We start from the raw sequence: 27,965 nt of genomic DNA on the forward strand, positions 1-27,965 counted from the left end.
TTTGGGGTTTAGCAAAAGGAATTTTGCTTTTTATTATAACTTTCCTTTGAATACAGTGTCATTTGTGCTTCTGATCTCTGACCAGACATCTTTTGAAAAAAACCCCAGAACCTCAGAGTCCTCATGTAAACCCCTGGCCTACAGTAACTGCAGCTCAATGATGGGATGGAGAAGGCAGGTTGGATAGCATTTTACTTAAAAAATTATTTCCACAGGAAATGATTTGATATATGTTTTTAACTAAATTAGTTCATTCGCCAACTGGTTACAAAGGCTACATTGAATTAAAACTCTCCACACAGGTACTTCCTTCCTATTGCACTTGTAGAGTAGGTTCAAGTCCATCACAGAAAGGTTCTTGCAGCCCAAATGGATGGATGAGTTTGTGATCATAAATGCGTGTAAGACATCTGTAGCAACGGGATAAAAATTAATCCTGCAAAAGCTGAGATATACTGAAATGAGACCAATATCTTCAAACCAAGAGCCATTTCCTAGAGTTGTGCACACAGGAACCGGGTCTGTGGGGCCAGCTGGGTGCTGCAGGCATGGATTCTGCACTGGGGAGGCACATAGTCCTTGGGGCCAGCTGCCCTCAGTCCCTGGGTGCTGGCGGAGGCAAGTCTCTGTTGGGAGAAGGAGCATAGTCCCTGGAAGCCTGCGGGGGTAGCCGAGGGCCTGGAGGATAATCCCGGGGGCCAGGAGGGCCGAGGGGGCGGAAGGGAGGGTGCCCACATGTGTAGCCTCTGGGATCAGGGGGAGGCGGGAGTGGGCCAGGAGGCAAACGTGAACTAGGTAAGAAATCTCTTCCAGCTGGAGGTGGCAAGGGAGGACCACAACCTAGAAGGAAAGGAAATGATGGAGTTAAATGAAATCTTGCTTTAACCTAAACAGAGAAACTCCTGATTAGTTCCTAGTTTGTCATTTTCTGGAGCAGCTCTGGAGTGGATCACTGTTGCATGCAGGACTTCAAAGCCCATAAATTATTCTAGGGACTTTTGGCTGCTGGTTTCCATTTCAGAGTAAACAAGGAAAAATACCTTGGCATTAAGTAGCCTTGAGAAAGCCCACCCAATCCAAGCTTACTGAGCCAGCTAAAGCCCATGAAGCATGAGGAAGCCATGTGCTTAGGAAAAGCAGCTCTGGGTCCTGCAGTCAGGCTCCAGGAAGTGAAGTGTCAGCACAGGGCACTGCAGCCATACCTGGGGGCCCAGGGAGAGGCCGAGGCCCAAAGTGCCCCCGCAGAGGAGGAGGCGGTGGTCCGTAGCGAATGGGTGGCGGTGGCGGAGGCCCCATCACTGGGGAGCTCATCAGAGGTGTCCCAGGGAAAGGAGAGGGGCCTTTGGCACCAGCATTACCCTGGGCAAGATGAGGTTACACTTCAGTGAGTTACTGCAGCAGACAAGCACTGACACTGCTGAACAACCCAACCATTTACCCAGAGGCAAACAGGTACAAGGGGGAGAGGAAAGAAAGAAAAATTACCCCAACACACTCCAAACCACATTAACCAGGCAGAAAACAGGGACAGCTACTGCACCATCATCATCCCTTCTCCCAGAACACTGCTGGCACTACCCAAGAGTGAGCGATTTATAGAGACAAGTTTGTTAAGATGAAGATGTACCAAAGAAAAGTTCAAGCACTGTTGAGGTTGTCCAAGGGTGGACAACCCTTTGGTAAAGGACCTGGAACTTTGAATGATATATGGAATTGTGCTTAAACACCACAAGTAAGTCAGCTATAGGATTATTGTTGTAGTCACTCCAAAGAGTTTGCCCACAGTCCTTAAGAAACATCTTATTGCCTCAATCCCACAAAAACCAGAGAGCAACTACTCATCATTAGAGAAGCCCTTTGAGACAGAGGGACAAGCCCTTGGTTAGTTCCATAGAGCAGCTGTTACTCAGCAGTTCAGAACACCGAGTCTGTTACTCCTCTCCATCAAGGCAGCATCACCACCTCCTGCCTTGGAATACTCACTGCAACTAGTTCCATGGAGGAAGGTGAATCTGTAGTTACACTGAGGATTTCAGACTCTTTGGGAGAGGGTTGCTTTTGGGGGTTTTTTGAACAGCAAAAAGGGTAGTGACAGGATACAGACAAGAAAGAACATGATACAGTTAAAGAAGCAGGAGGAAGTACAGTGAATCACATATTAAAAAGGTTTCCTGATGGCTGAGGTGTTCTCAACTCACCACTCCATCAATTGCTGTGGAAGGGGAAGAGGTTCTTGGCTCACTGCTAATTACGGATGCCACAGCAGGCCCAATATCTAAAAAGAGAGCCATGAGTAAGTGTCCTACATTGCCTTTTTGAAGGGAAAGAGTAATGAATAAGTTGCAGTTGGTTGCAGACCCCACAACTTACCAGGAACAGACATCCTTCCAGGCAGCTCTGGAGGCCTTCGTGGGGCAGAGGGGCCATCCACCATTGTACCTTAACAGAAACAAGAACCCAGAGACCCTAAGTAACACAAGCCTGAGCTATTTCTTATTAATAAAACCCTACCACCAACCACTCATTAGTGTATTAATAAAGCAGTTATCAATATCAACATTCCTAGAACCAATATCTGACCTTAGTGTTCCTGGGTTTGTAGCCTAAGAGGTAATTGTCAAAAAAGGGGAGTTTCGCTGCTTACCAAATTCACCCCTCACACCTTCCCTTCGAGGAGCAGAGAGGGGCCGGGCAGGGACATCAATCATCTGTGTAGGGGATGGATTTCCTCCACTCACAGGTGATGGGCCAGAAGAGCCATCTCTGCTTAATGGCCCTGTGCCAAAGAAATAAAACCACTTGATTTACTTTTCTACAATTTAGCACAGCCCTATGTTTTTATGATGTACTGACTCCAAGACCAAAGGTTTTGGGAGAAACAGCAGCATTTACCTCGTCGTGGTGGGATCTGGCGGTCAGGTCTGCCTGGAGTTGGCTTTACAATGACTGGTCTTTGAAGCATGATGATTTTTTGGTTTACCTCTATTAATCTGATTTTGGAAAATAAAGGTCTCATTATTATTCAAACAACACATATGAGTTGAATCTATTATAATGTAACAAGACAAACTGCAGTATAAAATGTTATAGCTTTCACCAAGAAATGTTATTTTAGCCATCAAAACAGTTTAACAGTAGTTAAAATTAGTAACTTAAAAATGCACTGCACATTCTGGGCTTCCCCCTAAGGCAACTCCCAGCATGTTCAAAGAGCAATAGAGTGGGTCTGTTCTGTACTTACTTCTGTCTCAGGTTGGCTGCTTCTCTTTTCTCTTCAGCCAGAGCTCTCTCAGCAGAGCGGGCAATGAGCTGGTAGGGAAAATTTTGTCAACTACATTAATGGCACCAATGTGACATCAAATATAAACTGTTGGCATCAGAAAAGGACAAACATTCTTACCCAGTTGTCATGTGCCTTTTTCTCATGAGCAGCAATCTGAGAAGGAAAGAAGCCATTCAGTTTTTATCCAACTACCAGTATTTTCAATAACTCACCACAGAGCACTGGAATGATGCAGAAAAAGATGGCACAACAACCAGCAAGCAAGAAGTTTACCTGGTTTTTGTAAGATCGCTCTGTTTTTTGCAATTCTTCTTCCATATCTTGGATCCTTTGCCTGTACAAAAGGAAAAAGAGGGGAAGGAAAGATGTTGGAATAAATTTTCCTCAGTAGCTGAAATAAATGGAAAATCATAATCTTCAGAAATTCAAGTTACTTGTAAACTTTCACTTCCTCGATGGCCAGCACGGCTTTTTCATCTGCAGCACACAATTTCTGCTCCTTCTCCTGACGCTCATACTCTTCCTGGGTTAGTTTTCTGCATAGGGAAAAAAATGCACCATACAGTCCAGCATTCTCCATCTATTACAACTCAAAATCCTGCCAACAACAGCAATATCAAAATCTACAATAATGTGTGAAATCACAGAGACAAAAAAGAGATTTTTTTAGAAAGAGAGACAGAAATCCTGTCTTTTGAAACCAACAGACAAACCCTTTGTGTATAAAACCTTAAAATTACAGAGTTGACTAGAAAGATTTGTCAGCTTCTGAAGATCTGTCAGAATCTATCAACTCCAGACAGTTCACCCCTTCAGATCCTGCAGTTTTCCTAGCAATGCCACAGACTGCAATCCAGATTTACAAAGGAACAAATAAGGAAATCCACTGGACTGACACCAACCATAGGAAATGAAGAAATGGATGTGTGGTGAGAAGGGGCAAATTTAGGGCCCAGGTGACAAACACATTCAATAGTTATTAACCATGTGGGAAGCTTTTCCCGAGTATTCTCCATACCAATTCACTGCACAACCAATTTCCAAAGTCTTTTTATAACCTCATGGTTCATAATTTTTTGATTTTTGATATTTTTCTGGAAGTATTTAAGAAGTCTATAGTGTGTTCCTAACTTACAAGAGCTACCCCACAAAGCTGGAAACATTTAACTAATATCAAGTTAATTATTGCTAATAGCCAGTTCAACATAATCCATTTCCTTGGCTAAAAGTCAAAGCAGTTTTGCAGAAAAAAAATAAATTGCAAGATTGCAAGAAGTTCTTCATTCTAATAAAGAAGTACTAACAGGCAGTGTAACAGTCTCCTGTATGTTTTGGAAAGAACAGAAATTCTTCACAGAAGTCAAGATGAAGTTTTCCCTGAAAGATGGGTTACCCTCCACCTCTCCATTCTAAGTTTATTACACATAGATCCATGGAAGTTACAAGGTCAGGCAGTTTCACTACAGCCTCATTCCCACCCTGTGCTTCCCCCAGCCCACACACTTAAACCATAGGAACTTCAACTGCTTCTCCATCATAATTTCAGTTTTTCTACAGAATTTAGCTGAGAATGTCCCTGAATCCTATTTTCAAAATTTCCCCACAAAACTGAGATGGTATTACAGACATTTCAGTAAGTAAACAAATTAATGAGAAATGAACACATACAGAACAGATCCTTACCACTGGCAATTCATTCCTCTCAACTGCCATCACCAATTCAGCCTTCATTTAGCCCTTTGAGAATGCAAGAAGCTCACAAGGCTGAAATACTGAAGTTTCTACATTATGAGAATTAGACTCACTGAATCTTAACGGCCCCTATGTTCCCCTTGACACTTCTGGATGATGTAACAGAGGAACCGCAGAATTTGCTTGGCCACCCACCCACCCTCTCCAGAAGTTTAAAAGTAGAAGGCAATATGTTGTATGCATACTGACAGTCTTTTTAGAATCTCTGGAATGGTGGCAAAAAGAAAGGATGCCAGCTTCAGCTGTATTAAAAGAGTTGCTATCACTCATTCCAACCACAACTTCCAAGTTCTCTGAGCCTTCTGAGCAAACAGCATTTGGGCAGTGCCCAAGATACAACAGACAGAGTAAGGAAAGGCTTACTTCTGGAGTGCCATCTCCTTCTGCTGGTACAGTTCACCAAGTATCTCCACTTTCTGCCGAAGAGTTTTGCATTCATTTTCCAGTTGAGTTTTGGCTGTATGCAGTGAAGAGGAATCGTGTTCCAATGTTTTTATCTTCTCTGTTGGAGAAGCAGTTGCAGTGAGAACTATGATGGCCACTTACATGCTCTGGTTTTTTTTAAGCCACCAACAGCACTTCATCCTAAGCGGTTATTTTGCTAGACCTACCTTCCAGCTCATGCCTTGCTGTTACTTCATCATTCAGTTTGGACTGCAGAAGATTTCTGTCCTCTTCAACTATGGATAACATTGTTTTGACCTGAAAACAGGAATAGAGAATTTATGATCATAAGAATAGCAGTAATGTGACTGCAATAATTAGATACTTGTGCAACATACCCTGGAGACATCCATCATCTGCTTAATCTGAGTCCTCATCTTCTCACTCTCAGTATCTAGAAGAGGAAAAGATCTTTGTTTTCCCTGTTTTTTAATCATGAACAAGTCTGTGGACAACTGTTAAAAGTAATACTCACTACACTTCAATCCCTACATCCTCATATGGTCAAAAGAAAACCCAAAAATCAAGAAGTGGGAATTTCCAACCTACATACACTTTAAGTAGAAAAAAGGACCAAAATAAAAAACAATACCAAAAAAGGATTTCAATACTAGAGATGCAGCAAATACGTGTGCAACATCACAAATAACAAACTGCCTCAATAGCTTTGAAAACATCTATTTTGGTCTTTCAGATTTAAAAAATGTGATTACTTAAATTAGTTATTTATCTGGAGGCAAGCAGAAAGCTCATTAAGAATTTATCTCAAAAATAAATGTACCAGAACCACAAAACTGAGACTCTCAGCTTTAGGAATGCTCTTAATTACCAACCTTTATACAGAGTCTTTACAACTGTGTCACTACACTCATGGATTACCTAAAAGGTAATTTAAAAGCAATTATTGACCTTGTAGCCAGTTCCTCCCTTCAGTGAGCGATATTTTTGTGTTTGACGATTCAAGCTGGCAGCTCTATATGCATGGATCCCTCTTGTTCCCTCTCTAATATGCCATGAGCACAGCACCACATGATCCTCAGGTGGGATAAACGTACCTGGCAACTCTCCATTGGCCAGATCATCTTCTGGGCTCCACTCATGCCCTCTGTCATCCTTCTTGGCCTCTGAATCCATGTCCAACTGCTTCAGCTGCATAATGCAATTGGTTAAAACCTAGTAAAGAAATCAAAGGTTCAATTGTCCTGCATTTTGTGAAGTCTGACAGAGTATTTTATGATGCATAATATGGAAAGCAAGCTGATTATAGAGAACCTACTTCAATTTCATTTTCTTTGTAGGCAAGTGTCTCTTCTATGTCCTTCTGAGATTTCTGATACAGTTGAATCTGCTCATGGATCTCAGAATGCCTCTCACTCCAACCTTCAGCTTCTTTTAGCAGCTGTATGAAGCACCAAGGCAAGATGATTATTTGCTGTATTTTTAGTGCATGGTGTATGCAATTAAAGTCTACTTTACTACCAGCTCTGATGATAACTGATCACCATGGGTTTACCCTTTATCACAGATAAAGGGTAAACTTCAATTATCAGGCTCATTGCTGATCCACTGGCAGAACTGGATGCTGGGAATCTTTCTGCAGTTTATTATTAGGTAGCTTTAGAAATTTGACATTTTCTCAGCTAACATCCCAACATCAAACTGCTCACACACCTCAAAATATGAGGAAATTAATTGCCGTCCAGAGGTAATCACAACACATTCCTTAAAAAGCCACATACTTCCCATATGAAGAAAGAAAACAGATATTTACAATCATTTGGAAAAGAACTGTCCTGACATTCCAGGGCTAAAACTCCTCCCCATTACCTTTACTTTCTGAAATACTTTCTTGTCGCAGACATCTTTTATGAAAAATCCTTTCCTTAGGATTTTTCCTCCTGAGAAGCTGAGAGGCCTCAGGGACAAAATGTAAACAATCGTTATCTGCTGCTGTGGAATGCAACAGGTGGATCTGTGATTGGCTCATGTTGGATGTTTGTAATTAATGGCCAATCACGGCCCAGATGGCTCAGAGCTCAGACAGAGAGCCGAGCCACAAACCTTTGTTATCATTCTTTGCTATTCTATTCTTAGCTAGCCTTCTGATGATATCCTTTCTTCTATTCTTTTAGTATAGTTTTAATGTAATATATATCATAAAATAATAAATCAAGCCTTCTGAAACATGGAGTCAGATCCTCATCTCTTCCCTCATCCTGGGACCCCTGTGAACACAGTCACACTTTCTGGCAATTCTTCACCGTTACCTCCTTGAGCCTGGATCCCAAGTGGCAATATTTCCATCATGCCTTGATAACCACCTCAGCACAGACTTTCTGTGACTTTGCTGACAAAAACTGCATCAGGGGAACTGGCAAAGCCTTCATACCAGAGATGTGGCTCAGCTGCACAAACAGCGTGTGCAAGCAGGCACAAAGCATTTGAATTTTATCATGGCAACAGAAAACATGGAATTCTGCCATGTTAAGAAAACAGAGATCTGCTGAGGCTACACTCAAAAAACTAGGAATAAAAGCCAGATATTTTGTTTGAAAGACAAGATTGCCTGGCCCAGGCATAACTTACCTGCTCCTTGCTCTTTTTCAGTCTAGCATTCTCTTCCTGCACATGATGAAGCTCAGATTTCACCTTTTCTTCACTAAGTTTAGCTTCATTAAGGGCTATCTGCACCTACACACAAAACAAAAAGGAAAAGAAGACAAAGTCAAACTATAGTGGAGCAACAGCTACAAAAAACCTGGTTAAATGGAAAAGAAAAAGGTACATATGCACAAACAACCTGCAATCTGCCAAGCCAGCATTTTCTATTCCATAGGTAAGAATTTTCCTGGTACAAAAACTTGTGACTCTTGAGAGGGTGTAAATAATTCTTTACCTCTGAAAGCTCTGCAGAATGCATAGTGATAGCTTCCTGAAGCTTCTCCAAGGACTTCTGGGTTTCAGAGAGCTAAGAAAAAGATGAGCAGTGATTTACTGTTATCCTGGCACAAACCTCAGCCTGAGTAATGATTTAACCTATGTCTTTTGGAAGCATAAAAGCAAAGTCAAAACAGGAACAAACTTCCATTTCAAGCATCCATTTGCTAGCAGCAACATAGCACTACCTTATTGACAAGGTAAGGAATAGAAACACTCAGCAAATTCAAATGAACTTCTTCCCCTAACTCTGCCTGTCTGTGGCCAAGAAGTTTCCTGTGCAGTCCACAACGAGAGGAACTGCTATCATTAGCAGCAACCTTTGACCAAAACAAGACCAAAGAGCTTGTTGATACAGGAAATCGGGCTTTAAAATGAAGAAAGAGAAAATATCTCTGGACAACAAGAAAGAGAGACAGTTCAGAGATCTTCACACTTACTGTAGAACTAAATGCTGCTCTGAGTACAAGAAAATTTCTCTTCCCAAATCGAAGCCTTCAGCTTATATTGCCAAGGAACTTCCTGGCCAGCTAGGAAGTATTAGACTAGCCCATGACTTGAATGAATCTGTTTGTATGTGAAAGCACATAACCACACAAGTCCATCAAGATCTTAAAAAAAACCCCACCAAACCCCAAAAAACCCCAAACAAAATAAATCAACAGATTAATCCTTTGATCTTGGGATAAACCTAAAATTTCATTTAATCTCTCTTTTTGTAGGTGGGTCACCTTGTTTGTTCTTCCTCTATCTAACCCATCAGGTCATGACCGGCTTTTAGGGCGTGTCAAGCTAATGACAACGTAAGACACAAGTGTAATTGTTCTAACCTTTTTCTGCTTCTTCTCATTCTTTTTTCTCTCTGTTTCAAGCATGGTGTGCAGATTTTTCACTTTGTTATCTAGCTGCTGATTTGCTTCTTCCAATTCTTTTACAGTGTCCTTAAAAAAAAAAAAAGTGTAAAAGACCCACCTAAAGCAAACTATTTTTATTTGTATTGCTGCTTTCAGTACAGAGACAGTTAACTTTCTCTTACCTTAAGCCCTGCAGTTTCATCTGAGAGAATGTCTTTTTGTTCTTGGGTCACTTTCACAGATTCCTTCGCTTCCTTTATCTAAACACAAACAACCACACACAACTGAGGAAATTGTCAACATAATATAAGATGTTGCATTGACTGTGTAATTAAAGCAATAATAGAAAATTAAGAAACAAAGGACAACTTAGAGCAATACCTTTTGATCATATTCTGACAGCTTTTCTAAGATTTCTGTTTTTTCTTGCAGAAGGTTTTTAATCTTTTCAGCAAGTTGTTCTTCAGTCACTAGGAAGAAAAAGAAAGCTTAAAGTAACTATACTTCATACCCTGGGGAAAAAAACCCAGCTATCATTACTACCACTTCAAGGAATGTTTTCAAGTAATAACTAAAGAATAAATCAGGAGAGTATTAACTCCTTGGCAGTCAGCCCTTTCTGCATCTCCAGCTTTCACTTCAAGTTAGAATTTAAAACAAGACAGTAAAGCTAACACAAAGCACAAAGTTCCTGCATCCACTTCACAGAGGCTGCTCCCAGAACCCAGAGCAAAGTGAGGTGCTGGCTACACAGACCTGAGGTGTGTTGACAGTGAAGATCTCAGAGCAGTCTCAGACAGGGAGATCCAACACCTTCCCTAACAACCACCTTTCTGCTCTATTGAAGCTGAATGTTTCATCAGCAACAGTAAGAGGATGAAAGCTCTGAAAGATCTACTAGGAACAGAACAGAGACAACTGGGAGACAGCACCAGTAGGTCTTAAGGAGCTGCTCTGCTTAGACCTCAAAAGGGCTGTGACCAAGCAGCAGCCTTCAGGCATGCATTAGCTTTTCACCCTAAACAAGCCACCAACCAACTCTTAGGATTAAATGAAAATCATTAACATACTTCAATTATTTTATTGCAAGTTATTTAAAAAACACCCGGTTGTTGTTGTTTTTCAAGTCCTAAGCCACCTTGACCTGGATCTGACTGCCTCAAGCACCATTTGCTTCACAGCAATCTCTGCAGCACAACAAGGAGTACTGGTTGTTCCAACTGCATCCCACAGAGTTCAATGGCAACTGCTACTCCTCCTTTCCCTCCCACATGAGGGCTCCTAGGACAGTGAATTCCAGGCCTTTCCCACTCTGGGAAAAGAGAGACAGCAAGTGGCTGCCAAGGTTCAAGATAGCTCTCAGTAGTTTAAGGGAAGCAGCAATCCCTGCATTAGCTTGGCCTCCCAATTTTACTACTGTCATTAAGAGAGCATAATACATTTTTATCCTTGGGACTCCAAATGTAAGTTAGGAGTTTAAAACCATTTTTGCTATGTTTTGTTTGTTTGGAGTTTTTGCTATGTTTGGAGTTTAAAAGCATTATGCTATGTTTTAAAGCATTTTTGTCACTGTTAGCATTCCTCTATTTTGGATAAAGATGTTAATAACAATGTGGCCTGTATCACGCTTGAAGAATATCTACTGGTTCTGATCTTTAGTAGTTTCTATACAGCATCAAAGAGAAGAGTATTTGGGTGGTGGAATTAAATCCATGTTCCTTGATTTTTTAGGGAAGGCTGCTAAGTAATTTCTGCACCACCGATACCAATATTCTTCCTGCACTACAGAAATCACCTCAGAGATCTAAGATGGGCTTTTTTCAGCTCATTAATTCTACGCTGTATTGAAGGAAACTGCAGTATAACCACAATGAAACTAGAGAGAAATGACTGGTAAGTAAAATGTGAGGGAGGAAGAGACAGACTTTCTATGAAGACAACTCTTCCAATTTGCATTTTTTATTCAATTATGAATTCCAACAATCACCCTACTTTGAATTTTTTTTTTCTATTCAGTACACTTAATTTTATAAACCTGAAGCCAGAGAAAAACTCATGTAAAAAGTGATGTGCTGGCCACAGGAATGCCTGCATATTCAGATCTACATTTAAGAGTGTCTCTTTGCAACTGCACAACAGCCAGTTTCAGGCTCCCCTCAATCCAAAAAACAAAAGGAACCAGCTCCTACTTTCTGAGCAAACAGCAAGCAAAGGCAGACCCAGTTCTGGTCAGAAAGTCAAAACAAATTCTGCCCCATGAACCAGTCGTTCACATTTATGTTGAGCAAAGTGGAGATTTTCCTTGACCTTTATTTTACAGGTGCAAATTGCATTGTTTCTCCTGATCAAAGCATTATAAAAGGCAAAATTTAAACCCTCAGATTCAACTAAGTATCATTTACTGGCCAAGTTTACAGTGTAACCTTGGACTGAGCATTCTCCTTGAAAGGGAGTGAAGATGGATACCGGGTCCTCTGAAACAGTATAAATATTCAAAACTAATGCCCAAGCATCAACTACGCTGAAGAAACTTACCTTGATATATCCTACTCTTTACCTACAGAAGAGAACAAACAAAAAGATTAGCCATAAAAAGTGATAAGTGAAAAATGTTATTAATATTCCCTATGGAAAAAAGTGACCACTTCCATGCAGGTTAAAGCAGCATATGGAAAACACATCTATCACTGCCAATGAGTGTTGAGTAACACTACAAACGAGCTTAAGCTGCTTTCTAATAAAAGCTCCCAGGCTAAAGCCCTGCTCAGAGCCTTAGTAAAGGTCTGTTTACTCACTCACTAAAGGGACACCAGTAACTGCCCACCGATAATTTGCGCAGAAAATGAAGCCATTTTGTATTAAGCCATTTTGCATCAAACCACAAACTGGCAAGCGGGAAAAAAAAACCCTTGCAAACACACACACAAAAAAAAAAAAAACCTTGAATCCCAGTTGTGTACCCTCTAAAGCACGTGACAGGTGCTTGTTTCGAAATTAACCTCCATAAGAGATGACTTTCAGAAGATTTTGTACACTGTTCTATTAACACTGGTTTTTGCATTTGAAACTGACCCAGTGTACTCAATACCAAAACTAAGCAAGGGAAAAAAAAACTATCGTTACAGAAAAGATGCAGTTTTAGTTTATTTGTGTCAGGCAAATATGAAGCATTCCACAGATTTCTAGAGCATATCATGACTAAACTGTACAGCTGTAAAATAAATTTGCCTATTTGATTCTCATCTCTCAGCTCCCAAGGAAAAGCACTGCTATAGTTGAGAATTGGTGATAGACTTTTTGTTGCACAGAAAATTATCCATGTAGGAATGAGGACAAATGGAAGAGGCTCTCCAATGAGAATTAATATCATGTTTTTAGGTTTCTAAATGCACTACCTGCAAGCAGCTGGACAACATGAAGTGGGGAGGATTAACTATTTGTTTTGGATATAGCCAACAACACATTTATGCACCTTCTCATTTCAAAGATATGCTGACCCCTTCCACAGCATTCTTTATTTACATCATACTCCTCTATGTTGCTTTTGAAATTACGTCTTACTAAGCAATCTTCAATTACCAGCTTATAGAAAATGCTTCTTAGTACTGCAACTTACTTTAGCTATTCAGCCCAGCATTTAGCTCCCATCAATGCTCTAAACAGAAAAAGTAAAACACAAAAGACTACATATTGCTTTGACTTCAGTAATGCTGAAACAGTTTAACCATACAAAGGACCATTCAGATGGTGAAACATCAGCGGGCTTGCAAGCATGAAGTATACTCACTGAAAGGCAGGTTCTCCAGAAAAATATAGCAAGTGTGACAATTCCCACTAAGGCAGTTATAATAACGGGTTCCCATGGAAGTCCATGGAAATCAGGCCCAGGACGCATTTCCTCAGGCAGCGTGGCGACCAACTGCAAACCAACAGCAGTGACAGCTATGAGTGCGTTTTCATTAAATAGGGGGGTAAAACAAGCAGTCTGACAGGTGCTTTTGTTCCCCTCATAAAACCAGAGAACTATCTGAAGGTTTCTTGCCATTTCTCTGCAAACTGAAAATTAAGAAAACCTCAGAGCAGCCTAGTGCTCATATTTCAGTGCAAAACTCTCAAGTACCAGGACACCTGATAGTGACAGTCTGCTGGCAAAAAAGAGCTGCACCAAAATAAGTACACACTGATGTGCAAATTTGCGTTAGATAGTACTGGTAGTTATTTGACCTGTTTCCAAATAAAGCTATATGGATGGAAAACTATAGAAAAAAAACCCAAACAGTTTTACATCTGGATGTCTGTACCAATGCAGTGCAAATAGCTCAGATCTTCTCCCAGCTGCTGCCCCTGTCAGAGTGTCATATGCCGTGAGTCTCCTCCTCTATCTGGAGGTCAGAGAGCACCTGGGGAAGGTGCAAATGCTTGGTACAGGTTAAGGGGCTCACAGTGACATGGCATGGCGCTCAGGGAACAAACTGTGCGAGCCACACGTAAGCCGCTGCCTTCTCCCTTCCTTTCCTCCTACTTACCCTCTCTCTCCCTACCTTCTCCACAGCCGGCAGAGGAGGGAACAGAAAGGAGAACGCACACCTGCCCCTGCAGAGTCCGGCCGGGGGGCGAGCTCTCCCCGCCATCCGGGGAGGCCGGCAGCGATCCCTGACGCCAGCGGCCGCCTCCTCTCCCGCGGGATTGCCCCACATTACGGGCTGGGGGCGCGGAATGCCAGCCGCCCTCACGGCGCGGTACGCCGGGGTGACCGCCTCAGGGACCCGCCCCCAGGTGTGTCACCGCCCGGGTCGGGCCGCCGAAACACCTCCGCCGCGCCCGCCGCCGTTTCCCTGCCCTCACCTGCAACAGCCTCCGCCGCCCCGAGGGCTCCTCCACCGGCCACCCGCTGCCGCCCGCGGGATCCATGGCGGCCCAGGAGCACCAGGCACACGTCAGCCCTCCCTCCCTCAGGCCCCACCCCTCGCGGCTTCCCCGCCTTCGCCTGCGTCACAAGGCGCGCGCCGCCGCCACTCACCCGCCGCAGCAGCTCCCGCGCCTCGCCCAGGGTCCCCCGCCAGGCGGCGCCCGCATCGGCACCTGCAGGGTGAAAGGGGAGCGGCGTCACCTCACGGGCCGCACGGGAGCCTCCTCGGCCACCGCGCTGGAGGACGGCCCCCGGTGCGCCGGAGCACTGGGGAAAGAGGCAGCGAGCCCTTGGGAAGTGCGCTGATATTCCACCGGCCGCGTTAGGAGGGGTGCCGCAGGACAGGACACGTCTGTGCGGTGACACGGTGCCCAGCCTGCCCCAGGCAGAGCACAACACCCAGCTCCTCCAGCCGTGAATCAGAGCAGCAGACACTCTTAAATTCCTAACCGCGAATCCTTCCGATTAGTTCCCAGCAGTGTTCACAGAACCACAGAATATTCTAAGTTAGAAGGGACCCACAAAGGACTGTCAAGTCCAACTCCTGGCCCTGCACAGGACATCCCCAAGAATGACACCACGTCAAACACTCCTGAACTCTGTCAGTACTCTGTAAGTATGGCAAAAGCTTTAAACCATCTCCAGGTCTGCCCTGGCCTGAATACTGCCCTCTCCTCTTGCTCCTTCTGCCACACATCTGGGCCAGCAGATTCCACAGCCACCTGCCCAGCTTGTTGTCACACCACGGAACAGCAGTTGTGACCAGCCATTCTACCATTGTCCACCTTGTTACTTCCCAACACTTCTACCAGCCCTCCTAAGAATTCCTGCCAAGCAGCATTTAACTACATTTAAGGAAAAAATGGAAAATGGTCTAAAATACAGCTGAACATCTGACTGCTTAACCAATAGGTTATCCACTAGCCATTTAAAATTCCTTAATTTTCTTGGCATTCAACCTAGAGCTTCCTTCAGATCTTAGAAGCTGCTCAAAAGCACTTGGCCCTGGAGATGATACAGCACCTCAGCAATGTACAAAAGCTAAAGAAGATGTGCCTGGATTTTTCCTAAATGCTCAGTGGAGAGAGAATTATTAAGCATAATCAGAAGTGAAGGCAGAACAGCAAACTGAGAGTAGCACTGAGAATACAGTCAAAGATTGTTTCATACCAAAACAGATCCAGGAAAGATGACAGTAACAGGATCCCTCCTTGGCATAATGATGAGACAGCACTCTAGCTCCAGAGGGGTAAGGCCTCAGCCAGAGGGAGCCAAACATTTCTCCTACTCTAACACACAGAGTAATTATTGAGCTGCCTGAGGGGGAAGCTACACACCACCTTTCCTGGAAAGTAATATGGCCCAGAGACATGGGCTAAAAAAGAGGGCACACTATTTTGTGGGCTGTCCTGTCTATAGAAAGTGACCTTTAGGCTGTCAATCTCTGCAAAAGAGGATGAAACCTGGGCTGATGGTGTGCCTCCAGGGATTTCTGCTCTTTCTCCACTACCATCCTGAGACACAGTCCACAAGCCAGTCATACTGAGACACAGTCCAAAGAGCTCTAACTCTGACACTCACAAGAGCACTTTCCTTTTTCCTGCATTGCAAATCATAGTAGAAAACTGCTGTGCTAAATCTGTACAGTAATTGTACATAATATTGTACAGCAATACAGTACTGCCACTAGAGGGACTGTCACCAATCAGGGAAAGCCATGAGGATTACAGCAACATAAAATGAAAGTACCAATGAAAACTCCTGCTATTTGCCTAAAAATCCTTTAAACCATGCATGTCTTCAAGAGCAAAAGAACAAAATAAGCCAATCCCAAATGGTTACCTTCAGCAATGTGTTCGCTGGCACTCTCTCCTGAATCAACTGACCCAAAGGAAGTATCTTCCAGGAGTGATCCTCTTTCACTATCATACCCTTCTTCAGCTTCTCCATTATCTGAGAAGTTGGCCTCTTCATGCTCAGGTGGAACACTGACAGCCCTCTCCTCCTCCTCCTCAATAGGCTGCTCTGGCCTCTTATCTTCAATGAGCTGCTGAGTAGGAAATTCCTGATTGCCCTCATCAATGGTATTTGGGTTTCTGGTGGAAACACTATCATATTCAGCCTCTTTTGCACCATCTGTGACAGACAAGGAGATATGAATTAAGCACTGAGATAATGTGTATTACTTACTCACAGCTACCTTCAGTGAAATGCTGCATGTAACCAAGCTTTCTTGACACTTTTTAAATATTTCAGCTTGTATATTGCTTCCAGTATATTCTCAATCAACTTTCAGTAACATCTAATTAAATGTCTGTATGAAATTCATGCAAGATATCAACCACTGATCTTGCAGTGAAACACTGCAAGGTGAAATATTTGCATCATTCGTAACCTTATCAAAAATCGCATACTTAACATGTATTACTGTAAGAGGAGCCTGACTAAAAGTGTATCTTAACCTCTTGCACACTAATAGAAAACCCAGTAAGTTTGCAAAAGACCCTACCTCTGGTTCTTGCCCAATCAAAAGATGTTTGTTTGTTATTGCTACTTATGCACTCTTTTATGAATGTGGGCAAAAATATGATTATAAGGACATACAAGACTTTAGGTGCCTGGATTTAATACCTGAACTTTGCATTAATCTCCAGATCTCTCACAATCAGGTGATAATTAGTTCAGGGGAAAAAAAAGCCCTCCAGAAAATTCTGCAGATTAGTATATGTGAATCCCTGTTTCTTAAGGAGGTACAGACTTGTCCTGAATGGCTCCTTATGACCATATCCATGCATGGATCTCACTTATCTTACACAGAACTCGGTCCATAAGAACAAGTAGGCTGAACTCAATACCTTCCCTTAGGATTTGTCCCTGAGCCACTCTCATCACAATGCTAAAAATATGCATTAAAAATAAGCAAAATCCCAGGTTATTGCACAAGACCTCTTTAGATTCTACTCACTCACCCTCTTCTTAAAGTTTCTCTGTGTTAGTGTTGCTTGAGACAGGGTTTTACTTCCATTTCATCTATTTATTAACTGGTTTAACATCCTACCTTCAATGTGCAGCTGGTCATCTTCCTGTTCTGGAGGAGAAGCAAGTGCAACACTCTCACCAGCAGATGAATATTTACTTCTTAATGAATATATTAACTCTTGAATATCATCCATCAGTGCACTCTCCTCATCATACAAATCCATCTCCTTCACCACCTCCTCCTTATTTTCTGCTACCCTGGAATCCAGAACTTTTCCTACAACATCCATAATGCTCGATTCTGAAAACTCCAGTATCTCATCCAGAGCTTTCTCTATATCTTCATTATTCTGGCTCGACTTCCGAGCAAGCTCCATCTCCACTTTCATGTCGTGGAACATGGCTTCAACCCTTACCACGTGTTGGAGCCCAAGGTACTTCTGTAGGCGCATCACGCGCTTTTCATCCAGGAACTCTCTCATTATTGAGAGCCGCTTCACAGACTCACTGAAGTCTGTTACCATGTCACTGGTGGCTTCTGAGCTGTCTGCAGGGCTGGGGACAGATGCAGATTGCTGGTGGTCATTTCTTGTTTGCCCTAAATTTTGCACCTCCTTTGAGTCTTTCTGTGAAATGCCCTCTGGGAGATGATCTGTCCTTTGGTCAAGGTCATTGCTCTCTTCTGTGTGAGGAGATTGGAAATTATGTTCGTCCACAGCTGATAGTTCCTCAGGTTCAGAAGACTCCTCATCAGCTTCCGTGACATGTTGCATCTCATCCAATTTAGCATCTTTTCTTACTGATATGTCAACTTCTTTGTTCCAAATCCCACTTGCATTTTGCATGCTGATTGTTTTATCCTCCTTAGGGAATGAGTTTGTTTCTTCTCCTGTTTTGTAAGTAGGATTTGGGGTTCCTGAAACAGCTTCACTGAGTCTTTCTAATTCAGGATTTGTATTTTCACCACCTAGTGTATTACCCTGGGCATTTGCAGCCCTTGCTTGTGACAACTTTGCACTTGCTGCATTCTCATCTTCCAGTAGCTCATCATCCACTTGTTTCAGGTCAGGGTCATCTTCAGCATGTGGCTCTTCAGATTGCAATTCTGCTCTTTGTGTTGTTTCGTTAGCCAAATCTTTGCCAAGATTTCTGTCTGATCCTGCACCCTCAGGATGAGCAGTTCCTTGACGAGTAAGATTATCTGTATTAGTGTTCTCTGTGGCGCTTTTTGATTTTTCTTCAGGGGAACTTTTCTCAGTGCTTTCTTTAAACACTGGCATCTTGCCAGGATTTCTTGAAAGTTTTTCATTCACATCTGCCTCTGAATACTCAGTCTCATTTTCCCATGGCCTAGGTTGCTCAACAGCTCCACTATAGCTTGGGTCTCCTTCCTCTGCAGGGGTTTCTTTCAGCTTTCTCTTTTTTATTTCCAGTTCTTTGTTAGAAGAGGAAGGATTTTTACTTTCATGATCAATTTTCCCTATTTGTTTTAAATCTTCTTCATGTTTGAGAAGTTGTTTTTCCACAACAGGCATTTCATGCTCCACTTTCTGTCTCAAGAGGTCAGTATCCCCTAGGTCATCTTGAGATAGATTTTTTACTTCTTCCACTGGTCTGGCTGAAACATCAACTGGAGGCTTGTTCTCAGCTTCTCCCTTCTCCATTGTTTTCTCCCATGGTCTTTTGTACTTTAAATCACTTTCCAAGGACTCCTCCGAGGTATTGTCCTCAAACTGTTTCTCACTTTTCTCTATTGAAGCAAGTGGAACTCTTTCAGGACTTTTATTGATATCATCGTCAAATGGTTCTGAAGCATCTTCCTTGTTTTTAAGAAATGATTTGGACTCCAGAGCACTGCCTGGACTAGGCAAAGCGTGAGGATCAGGCACAGCTATACCTTTCAGTGCTGCAGAATGTGACTCTGTTCCATCAGTGAGCTGCTCTTCCAACTGTTCAGTTTTGTTGGCCTTTTCTTTTGAACCCGTACCCACAGGTTCCTTTCCAAGGAGTTGTTTGGAGAGATCCTCAGGCTGAGTTGTTGCTGGTGCTTCTCTTTTACTAATTAGCACCACCTCCTCCTGTTTCTCTTCTGTTTGTTTAGATTCAGATCTGTCTACACTTACACTGCCACCCGAGTTCCTGCTCTCACTGAAGGCATCCTTAAGAATTAATGCGTCTGAATCACATTCCTCCCCATTGTCTCCTTGGTTATTTAGCTTTGTAGCACCCTTTGCATCTTCATCGGGTTTGTGATATTGTGACTCCACGTCATTGTTTCCATCATCTTCTAAATCCACAGGGGATGTAATTTCATCCTCTGCCATAAAAGACAGCACAGGGATTTCTGCAGACTGATCTGCAAACTCTGGCTCCTTCTCTTCATTGTGAGGATTAATGCTCAAATCTTCATTTAAATCATCTTCCAGTGATGTTACAAGGTGAGTCACTTCATCATCTGATACAATAGCATCAGCAGTTGAACCAAATTTTGTTTTTAAGTTCACAGAGAGCTCTTTGTTTAAAAGGGTATAGGCATTGACTTCATTCTCTTGGTCAAGTTGGCTGGTTTCACCCTGAGGAATACTAGTGTTTTTTGTATTTTCACTTTCTAGCCCTTTTAATTTTCCATGTAGCATTCCTTTCAAGTGCTCATGTGCAATTTGATCTCCCTGAGAGTTTTCTTTGTGACTACTGACACTGGAGTCTTCCCCAGTATTTTCAGTTCCTTCTGTATGAGAATTGTCAACTTTGTCTGTCAAAACAAGGTTTTCCTTTTCTTCTTCATCGCTTTGCTCAAGATTGTCTGTCTCCAAAGCACCAAGGGACTTTCCTCTATCAGTCTGTTCAGCCTCCTTATCCTTCTTCTCAATTCCTTCAGCTGGTTTTGTCTCTGGATCATTCGATTCAGTTTCCCCTTCATTTGCTATTGTCTCTTGCAATGACTTCAGAAGTTCATCCACATTATAATTATCAAAGTCATCCCTTCCTCCATCAAAGCAAACAAAGTCTGTTTCCTGAAATGAAAAACAACATGCAGTCAAAAAATATAATTTTATTTATAGCAGTAATGAGACCAAAAACATTTACCTACTTAAAGAGAGATGCAGCAGCAAAGTAAATTATGTTAATCACATAAAATTAACCCCTTGACTCCTTAACCAAAGCTCTAATTGAAATCAGTGGAGGTTTTGCCCAAGGGCTCATAAAAAAACCTAAATAAAGAGGTTTTGCAGGAACAAAGTGTAAGGCAGCAATGGAGGTGGCAGTTTTACACTACACTCATCACCATATGCACTGAATGAAGAACAAGTCTATTGCTGAATGCCAGTGAACAGAAGAACACAAATGTTGCTAAGCTTGTGTGTCACAACCTCTGTTAACTGGTGTCCCCTTAAAGGACCAAGTCCTCCAAGCAGGAGCTCCCTGTCTGTCACACAGTTTCTGAAAAATAAATAGAAGCAGTGTGAGACACAATTTCATAGAACCATAGAATGGCCTTGGGTTGAAAAGGGTTTAAAGGTCATCAAGGTCCAACCCCCTGCCATGGGCAGGGACATCTTCCACTAGACCAGGTAGCTCAGAGCCCCATCCATCCTGCCCGTGAACACTTCCAGGGATGGGGCATCCACGACTTCTCTGGGCAAATTATTTCAGTACCTCCAAAGAATTTCTTCCTAATATCTAATCTAAACCTGCTCTCTTTCAGTTTGAAGCCATTCCCCCTTATAGTACTGTCACTACATGCTCTTATAAGAAGTCCCTCTCCATCTTTCTTATAGGCTCCCTTCAGGTACTGGAAGGCTGCAATTAGGTCTCTTTGGAGCCTTCTCTTTTCCAGGCTAAACAATCCCGTATCTCTCAGCCTTTCCTCATAGGAAAGGTGCTCCATCCTTCAAATCACCTTGGTGGCCTCCTCTGGACTCATTCCAAGACGCTGATGTCCTTCCTGTGCTGGGGACCCCAGAGCCAGATGCAACACTGCAGGTGGGGTCTTACCAGAGCAGAGCAGAGGGGCAGAATACCCTCCCTTGCCCTGCTACCTTGGATGCAGGATTCACTCGGCTTTCTGTGCTGCAAGCACGCCTAAAGCTACAGCCTCAAAAAGGCTTTACTGACACAACTCTAGAGTTGCTGCTATTAGTGCATGAAGGCCAGTCGTGTGAAAGGGTTGCAGGACCAATTCCAGAATCAAAGGGCTGAGTGTACCCAGTTTTGTTTGCTTCTGACAGTATTTTAAACTTGGAAAGTTTGGGAAAAGGAGCCATTTTGATTACACACCAGAAGGCCTATGCACAAGCCAGCTATCAGGATGCATAGAGTTCAATCCAAACAGATTTCTTTAGAAGAAAACCATAACATTTGAGAAAAGAAAGGTCAACGCCCACATTTTGGGTTGATGCTTTCACACCCATCCACATACAGAGCTGCACAAACATTCTACCCCCCATACATACATGTGCACCTCTGCAAGTATGTAGCTGCTTACTAACAAAAAGTACTAAAAATCACTAGTATTCCAAATTTCTTTCTTGGGAATTTTACTGAATGCCGAGGTAAGAAACAGTAAAACCCCAACTGAAGAAAAAAAACCAAAACAAGTAAGACTTACATCTGTTGGTAATTCTAGCTCCTCATTGGAATAGTTATGATTTATTTCAAGTAAATCTTTTGGAAAATATCCAAAATCACTTCCAACCTGCAAAAGAACAAACATGAATGAAAAACAGTAAAGAAGGTTTAGAAATGACATGACTATGTAAAAAACTGCAGACACCACTAGCAAATATGTTGAACTGACTCTCAAGTATTCTAAATGAAGTTTAACGCAGTGAATAAAAGAAGACCAGTGATGCTTGGTTTATGCCAGAGTTTTCACTGAGGTTTTACATTTCACAACAGCCTTGTGAAGCTAGTTTAAGTTTCACTGTTCATGTTTTAAAGCCTGACTTATAACAAATTATTAGGAGAGCTGGGAATAAATCCCAGGCCTTCTGACTCAATTGCTTTAACTGCTATTGTGCAGGCACCAGAGGCACCACACACACCTCAAGGATTTTCTCAAGTAGCAAGCAGAAGAGGATCTTTGACGAATAAGATTTACATCCACGCACAATGTTATAGCCCAAAATACGCTCACCTTGTAACTTATGGAAAAAAATTCTTAAAGCAGATTGTAGGGAAATGCAAAATTGCATCATTATAAAATGCACAATTAATCATTTAAAAACCTGTGTGGAAAATATACCCCCCCCCTCCTCTGTGAATGCATTGTTTCTCTTCAGTGCCTGACACAAGCAAAAAAATCAGTCACAGAATGGTGATTTTCAATGTGCTAAGGCAAGGCAAACAGTGGAAGACAAGAATCTTTTTTATCACTCACCAGATATGATCTACACAGAGTAATGCTCACACTTAAGAGTTCTGAGAATGGCTGTCAGGAAGCCAATATTAATAGCATGCAATCACTACACTGATTAGATAATTGAGGTAATTAGAGTCTGGTGGAAACATCTAGAAAGGTACAAAGTTCCTAGACAACCAAAATATCTGGGAAAAAAAAAGTGGTATTAAAAAAAAAGAAAAAAAAAGAAGAAATTAGTATCTAGTAAATAATATGTCCTAATAATTTTTGGAGGTGTTTGTTTTGATATGCAAAACAAAGTACAAACTGATACATTACAGGACTTCCTTTTTAAACTACTTCTCATTCAGATCTTACCTTGCATAGTTGATACCTCTGAAGTTAGTTACACATGTATTAAGAAACCCCACACTGTTCCCTCCCCACCTTTTGTAAACACATATTGCTCTCTTACTGAAAACAGATCATGTATGCATGATTATTACTGGGAATTATGTTTACTATTGGGAGTTACCAATGGGAATGGGAAATTCATTTAGACAAGTAACATCAAAAGCTTGTCTTTGAGTTGTACCCTAGAGTTTAATTATAAATTGGCTTATTTCTCTCTCTAAACTTCAACTCTAGTTTTTAATTATCTTACTGAAAACAAAAGTTAAGAGCTTCAAAGCCACCTTACAGACTAATATCTGTAACAACCATTATAATCAGGGATCACAATTTGAAACTCCTTTATTGCAATCCAAGCTGCTGACCATTCACATCCTCTGTAGTGACCCAGTTTGCCACTTCTGTGGTTTATAAGCCACATGGGATCTGCCTGCCCAAAATTTCATCTGCTTCTCTCCTTACAAGTCCTCTCTTGTGAGGGGAAAAAAATGCCTCATTGTGCAAATAAAACAAACATTCATTCTCTACAGACACGACAGAGGAAAGGCACTATCAATGCCGAGTGTATAAGGGAGAAATAACCACTCTCTTCCCAACTAAAAAGTTGTGCATGGACAAAACACGTGGCTGTGTGTACAGCATCTGCCCCCCCGGTGCCCACATGTCACAGGCAGCTGCTGCAGATTCACTAACCAAGAAGCGACACTCTCACATTATCTATCAGAAAACAGACAGCTGGGGAAGATGATGTTCAAATCTTTTTAATTTTAAAGCCCACATCCCTAAAGCACAGGTAACTAAAACTTCAGAACACAGGGCAAAGAAGAGCTGGTTTGCACCTGCTGAGCATTGGCAGTGGTAAGAAAACACAGTATTGCCCTGACCCTCTGAGTTCTCCAGAAATATTGTCTTCCTGTTTTACTTAATTTTATCCATCCTGTCTTCTTTTCTACTAACCTATATACAAGGTTTGAAAACAAACAAACAAAACCAAAACCAAAAACAACACAAAGAAGCCACAATCTGCAGTTAAGTCCATTCCTTGTAATATGAGGCCAGAAATGTTTTTTTCAACCTTGAATCAAAAGTATTAAGTTCATCCCTTTGCCGTAAGATAAAATAACAACCTTAAAGTGTCTTTGACAAAATGTTCTGTGAAAAAGCAGCAGGTTTTACTTTGAATGATCTGAAGTACTTCTGGAGTTTTGGACCCTGCTAAAGTGAGGTCAAAATACAGGAAAAATGCACAGGAGTCTATACAACAACTTGGTGGTGTAAGCAACACAACATTGATACTGAAGAGGAGACTGATTTACAGCAGAACACTGTGCAGAGAACAAGAGCACCTGATATGCTCTATCTTTTGGCTTTGGGGGGAAAAAATCAAGCATTTTCTTGCAACTGATGTATTAATGAAATTCATAACATAAAATGACTATTAAATAATGGTCATAGAGTATTTTCCAAGCATTTGGCTTTGCTTTACTATTGAGGTTTAGAGAGCTCTGCTAAAAACTACAGGCCATATAATGCACAGTATATTTATTACAGCTGAGTTCCAGAATTTCTTCACATGTAAAATATCCAGTGAACACAGTGGGTGCTCTGTAAGCAATTTAGTATTCAAGACTGGCATCACAAAATAAAGGAGCTATTTTGTCAAAATACAATATGTTTGCTGGCACGAGGAAAAAAAAAATCAACAATGGCTCGGAAAGGGTGGAGTGAATTAGAAAAGCAAAGGCAAATAAAGCCTAGTCCCAACTGCTATAGATTTTTCAGCCTTGGTGAAAGGCTCCTCTTCTTATCAGTTCATCTCCCTTCAGGTCAGAAATACTATTGTATTTCTCATGGCTCCTTCAAATTGATTTTGGAATTAGAATCTGTATTTACAACTTGTTTGAAATAAGCCCCAGGTTGCATTAGTTGAAGCTTCTCATACACATATTCCCCCGACCTCTGCTCACAACTGACAATCAGAACTCCAGTTAGCCCTTGATTTCATAGCTTCTACTCCGCACTAATAAATCCTCTCCCAAAAAAACTTTGGGGAATGGAAAAAGGCAGCATGGTACATGGATGGGATCAAATAATGCACACAAAGCCCACATGAAGTCATGCAATGAGATCCCAAAAGGGCCATGGCAGAAGGAGTATGCCTTCCATGGCATTGGAATTCTTTTGATGGCAGACCTCACTAGGTAGCCTGGTTTTAATTAGCAAGCAGCAGCTTCCCCCTGGCTCCAAGACTTCACACAGCAGGCATGGCTGGCCTGCATAAATCAAGCTGCCCAGCCAAACCTGGCATGAGAAATCAGGCTGCCCAGCCAAATCTGACACAGGAAATCAGGCTGCCCAGCCAAATCTGACACAGAAAGTCACGACACAGGAGAGACCCCAGTGCTATACGTGAGTCAGGGGCAGCTGTGCCAGTGCCCTACTCAAAATGGAAAGGCAGGCACCTCTGACCCTGCTGCAGTGCTTCCATGCTGGTTGTTGCAGTGTTATGATTAATGCAGCAGCAGTCAATCCAAGAGGGATAAAAGAAATAAAGGTTATAGCCACCAACCAAAAGGAATCAGTCTGGCAGCACTGCCCTAAAAGGAGCACGGAAAATCGTGTAACACAGTTGAAAAATGACAACAAATAAAATGGAGCTTGGCAATTCTTTCCAACCTGCCAACTGCAGCTTTTACTTTAAACTCAAAGCAAACATCCTTTTAACTTGGAGACACACCTAACTGTTGCATGAGCTGCCTATCAGTGAATAATTAAACTGAATATTAACTCAGCAATTACCTTAACCTGTTGTCTGATCTTGCAGCCCACATTATGCCTTGTTAGAGGATGCAAAATTAGCCCCATGCTGCTACTCTGCATCTCAAGAACTGGCAGCCCTGGAAACCTGTACCAACTAATTACCCAGATTATTTATGGTACAGTACATGTCAGAAGGGAATTACCAGCATGATAGAATTATTAACTCTTTTTTAACCATGCGCTTCAGTTTTTCTGTTCACTTCTGCATTGTTTTAATTGGATTCAGCTCCCACTGAGAGCTTGGCCGTCCACGCCCAGCCTGAAATGGTTACAGATACATCCTGATTTTCACTAAACCACTGGCCCCACAGTCAACACCCAGGCGTGGTTTCAAGCACCCGAGACCACTGTCAAAATTGTTTATCCTTTGTAGAAAACTAGACTAAGAAAAGAGGTTGAAGTAAACAATTTAGACACTAAAAAGGATGTAGGGGAAACATGAGGAGGAAGCAACATTGACTAGGTCTAAGCAACTTCTGGATTGCCAACACTTTCAATGGGAGCCCAGAGAAACTGCTCTTCCTCCATGATATCTCAGTTCTGCCTCTGCCAGGCAAATAAGGTGCTTATGAAAGTCGAGAGGAGCTCGACTGTAACTGCAAGTATGGGGATGTTCCTTCCCCATTAGCAGAAGCCTCTCAGATTGTCCAAGGATGATGACTCAGGCAAGGCCACTACTCTGCAAGCTACAGCAGAGCTAAGAGAGACAGACTTTTTAGAAATCAAATTTACCCTAATCCTTTCTAGTTTTACTACTTATTTTTCCTCCAACTCTGCATGCAGCATAGATAAAAAGGGGAAGAAGTCAGAAGAATATTAGGATGAGAAGCACTATTAAATCATGCACATGCAGTGATCTTTAGCAGGATTACAGAGTGCAGGATGAGACCACGTCATGGGAAAACACAAGCACAGGCTTAAGCCTCCCTAAATGGGAAGGGAGGCTTAGCTTCCAGGTGGCCCTGTAGCCACCACCACTGACAGTGATGCAATAGGAGGTTTTCAACACAAAGGCAGTTTTCTAACAGTTTTTAGACACATTAGAGTTGCCCATTTTTCACAGCACTCAGGTTTGATCAAACCTCATCCTATTTCCCACCGGCCTCATGACAAAGCAGCATTCTCTGTGTTACTTAGCCATGTTCAAAACTCCAAGCATTCTCTTACAAGGCAAAACGAATGAAAACAGATTACCAAGAAGAGCAAACAGAAGAAATGCTCTACAGTACTTACGCTTCCAGCCCAAAGCTCAGTGGATTCTCCTATTAGTTTATAATATACATACACTGCTTCTCCCTTCTTAAAATTTACAAAGCGACAATCCGGACCTTTAAAATCCCGCATGGCCTTCCCTCGGCACATTAACACTGTCCAAAGAAAACAAAGAGAAGAGTATGACTTTAAAAATAATTTACATGAAAAGTGTCTTTGCTAACTGGCAGTAAACAAGACCTCACATGCATCACTTTGCTATTTTCTAGATTGGGTCAAGAGATAAGAAAGTAAATTGAAAGTATAACTAATAAATTAATAAATTAATAAAAATATAACTAAATTGAAAATACAACTAAGAAATTTTTAGCTATAACTAACACAAACAAGCCAAGTTATAACTAAAAAAAAAGGAAAAAAAAAGGCAAGCTATAGCTAAAAAAGTAAAGCAAGCATTCTAGTCAAGACAAGGTTTGACAAAGCACGGGAGAACTACACGTCAGGGGTGAGCTATGAAGCTCATTATTGATGTTAAATCAGAAAGACGACATCTGTGTCCCAGCGAACCGGTCCTGAAATTATCCCAGAGAACACCCAGACAGCGGGTTTATCACGAGAGGGCTCTGCAGGCGGGGGAGAAAACCACACAGGGAGCAGCGGGGATCTGAAAACTTGGCCGAGTAGAGAGGGACGGCGCGCGTGGGCGTCGCGTTCCCGTTTCCCCGATTCCCCCCAGTTTCTGTGCCAGAGCCGGCGGAAGGAAGGAGCTTCGGGAAGAGCCTCCGGGAGGCATCTTCCCCCACAACTCCCTCGCCGGGGCCGTGCCCGCCGCCCCCACTCACTGCTGCACTCGAGATCGGCGCAGCGCTTGCGCTCGGCGAAGCGGCGGCCCAGGTCGGGCGCGGTGGCGGCGGCGCAGCGCGGGCTCGGAGGCGGCGGCGGCAGCAGCAGCAGCAGCAGCAGCAGCAGCAGCAGGGCGAGCAGCAGCCGGGGCTCCGGCAGCGCGGCTGCAGCCATGTCGGC

At 42.4% G+C, this 27,965-nt stretch overlaps 1 protein-coding gene across 1 annotated transcript; it reads right to left on the minus strand.

The window, feature by feature from the left end:
* On the minus strand, nucleotides 1-27,959 carry MIA3 (MIA SH3 domain ER export factor 3). Its single transcript, XM_036404628.1, has 28 exons — nucleotides 27,785-27,959; nucleotides 26,964-27,097; nucleotides 21,768-21,854; nucleotides 17,238-20,172; nucleotides 16,022-16,315; nucleotides 14,291-14,352; nucleotides 13,058-13,189; nucleotides 11,806-11,827; nucleotides 9,652-9,740; nucleotides 9,453-9,530; nucleotides 9,247-9,357; nucleotides 8,376-8,447; nucleotides 8,066-8,170; nucleotides 6,756-6,878; nucleotides 6,535-6,652; nucleotides 5,818-5,873; nucleotides 5,647-5,737; nucleotides 5,399-5,537; nucleotides 3,718-3,819; nucleotides 3,557-3,617; nucleotides 3,401-3,436; nucleotides 3,242-3,309; nucleotides 2,893-2,990; nucleotides 2,645-2,776; nucleotides 2,371-2,439; nucleotides 2,199-2,275; nucleotides 1,203-1,359; nucleotides 1-840 (listed from the first exon to the last, which is right to left on the minus strand). The coding sequence occupies exons 1-28, from the start codon at nucleotides 27,957-27,959 to the stop codon at nucleotides 596-598; spliced, it is 5,868 nt and encodes a 1,955-aa protein (XP_036260521.1). The 3' UTR covers nucleotides 1-595.
* Between the last annotated feature and the right edge of the window lie 6 nt (nucleotides 27,960-27,965).

This window comes from Molothrus ater, chromosome 3, assembly GCF_012460135.2.
Source record: "Molothrus ater isolate BHLD 08-10-18 breed brown headed cowbird chromosome 3, BPBGC_Mater_1.1, whole genome shotgun sequence".
NCBI lineage: Eukaryota > Metazoa > Chordata > Aves > Passeriformes > Icteridae > Molothrus > Molothrus ater.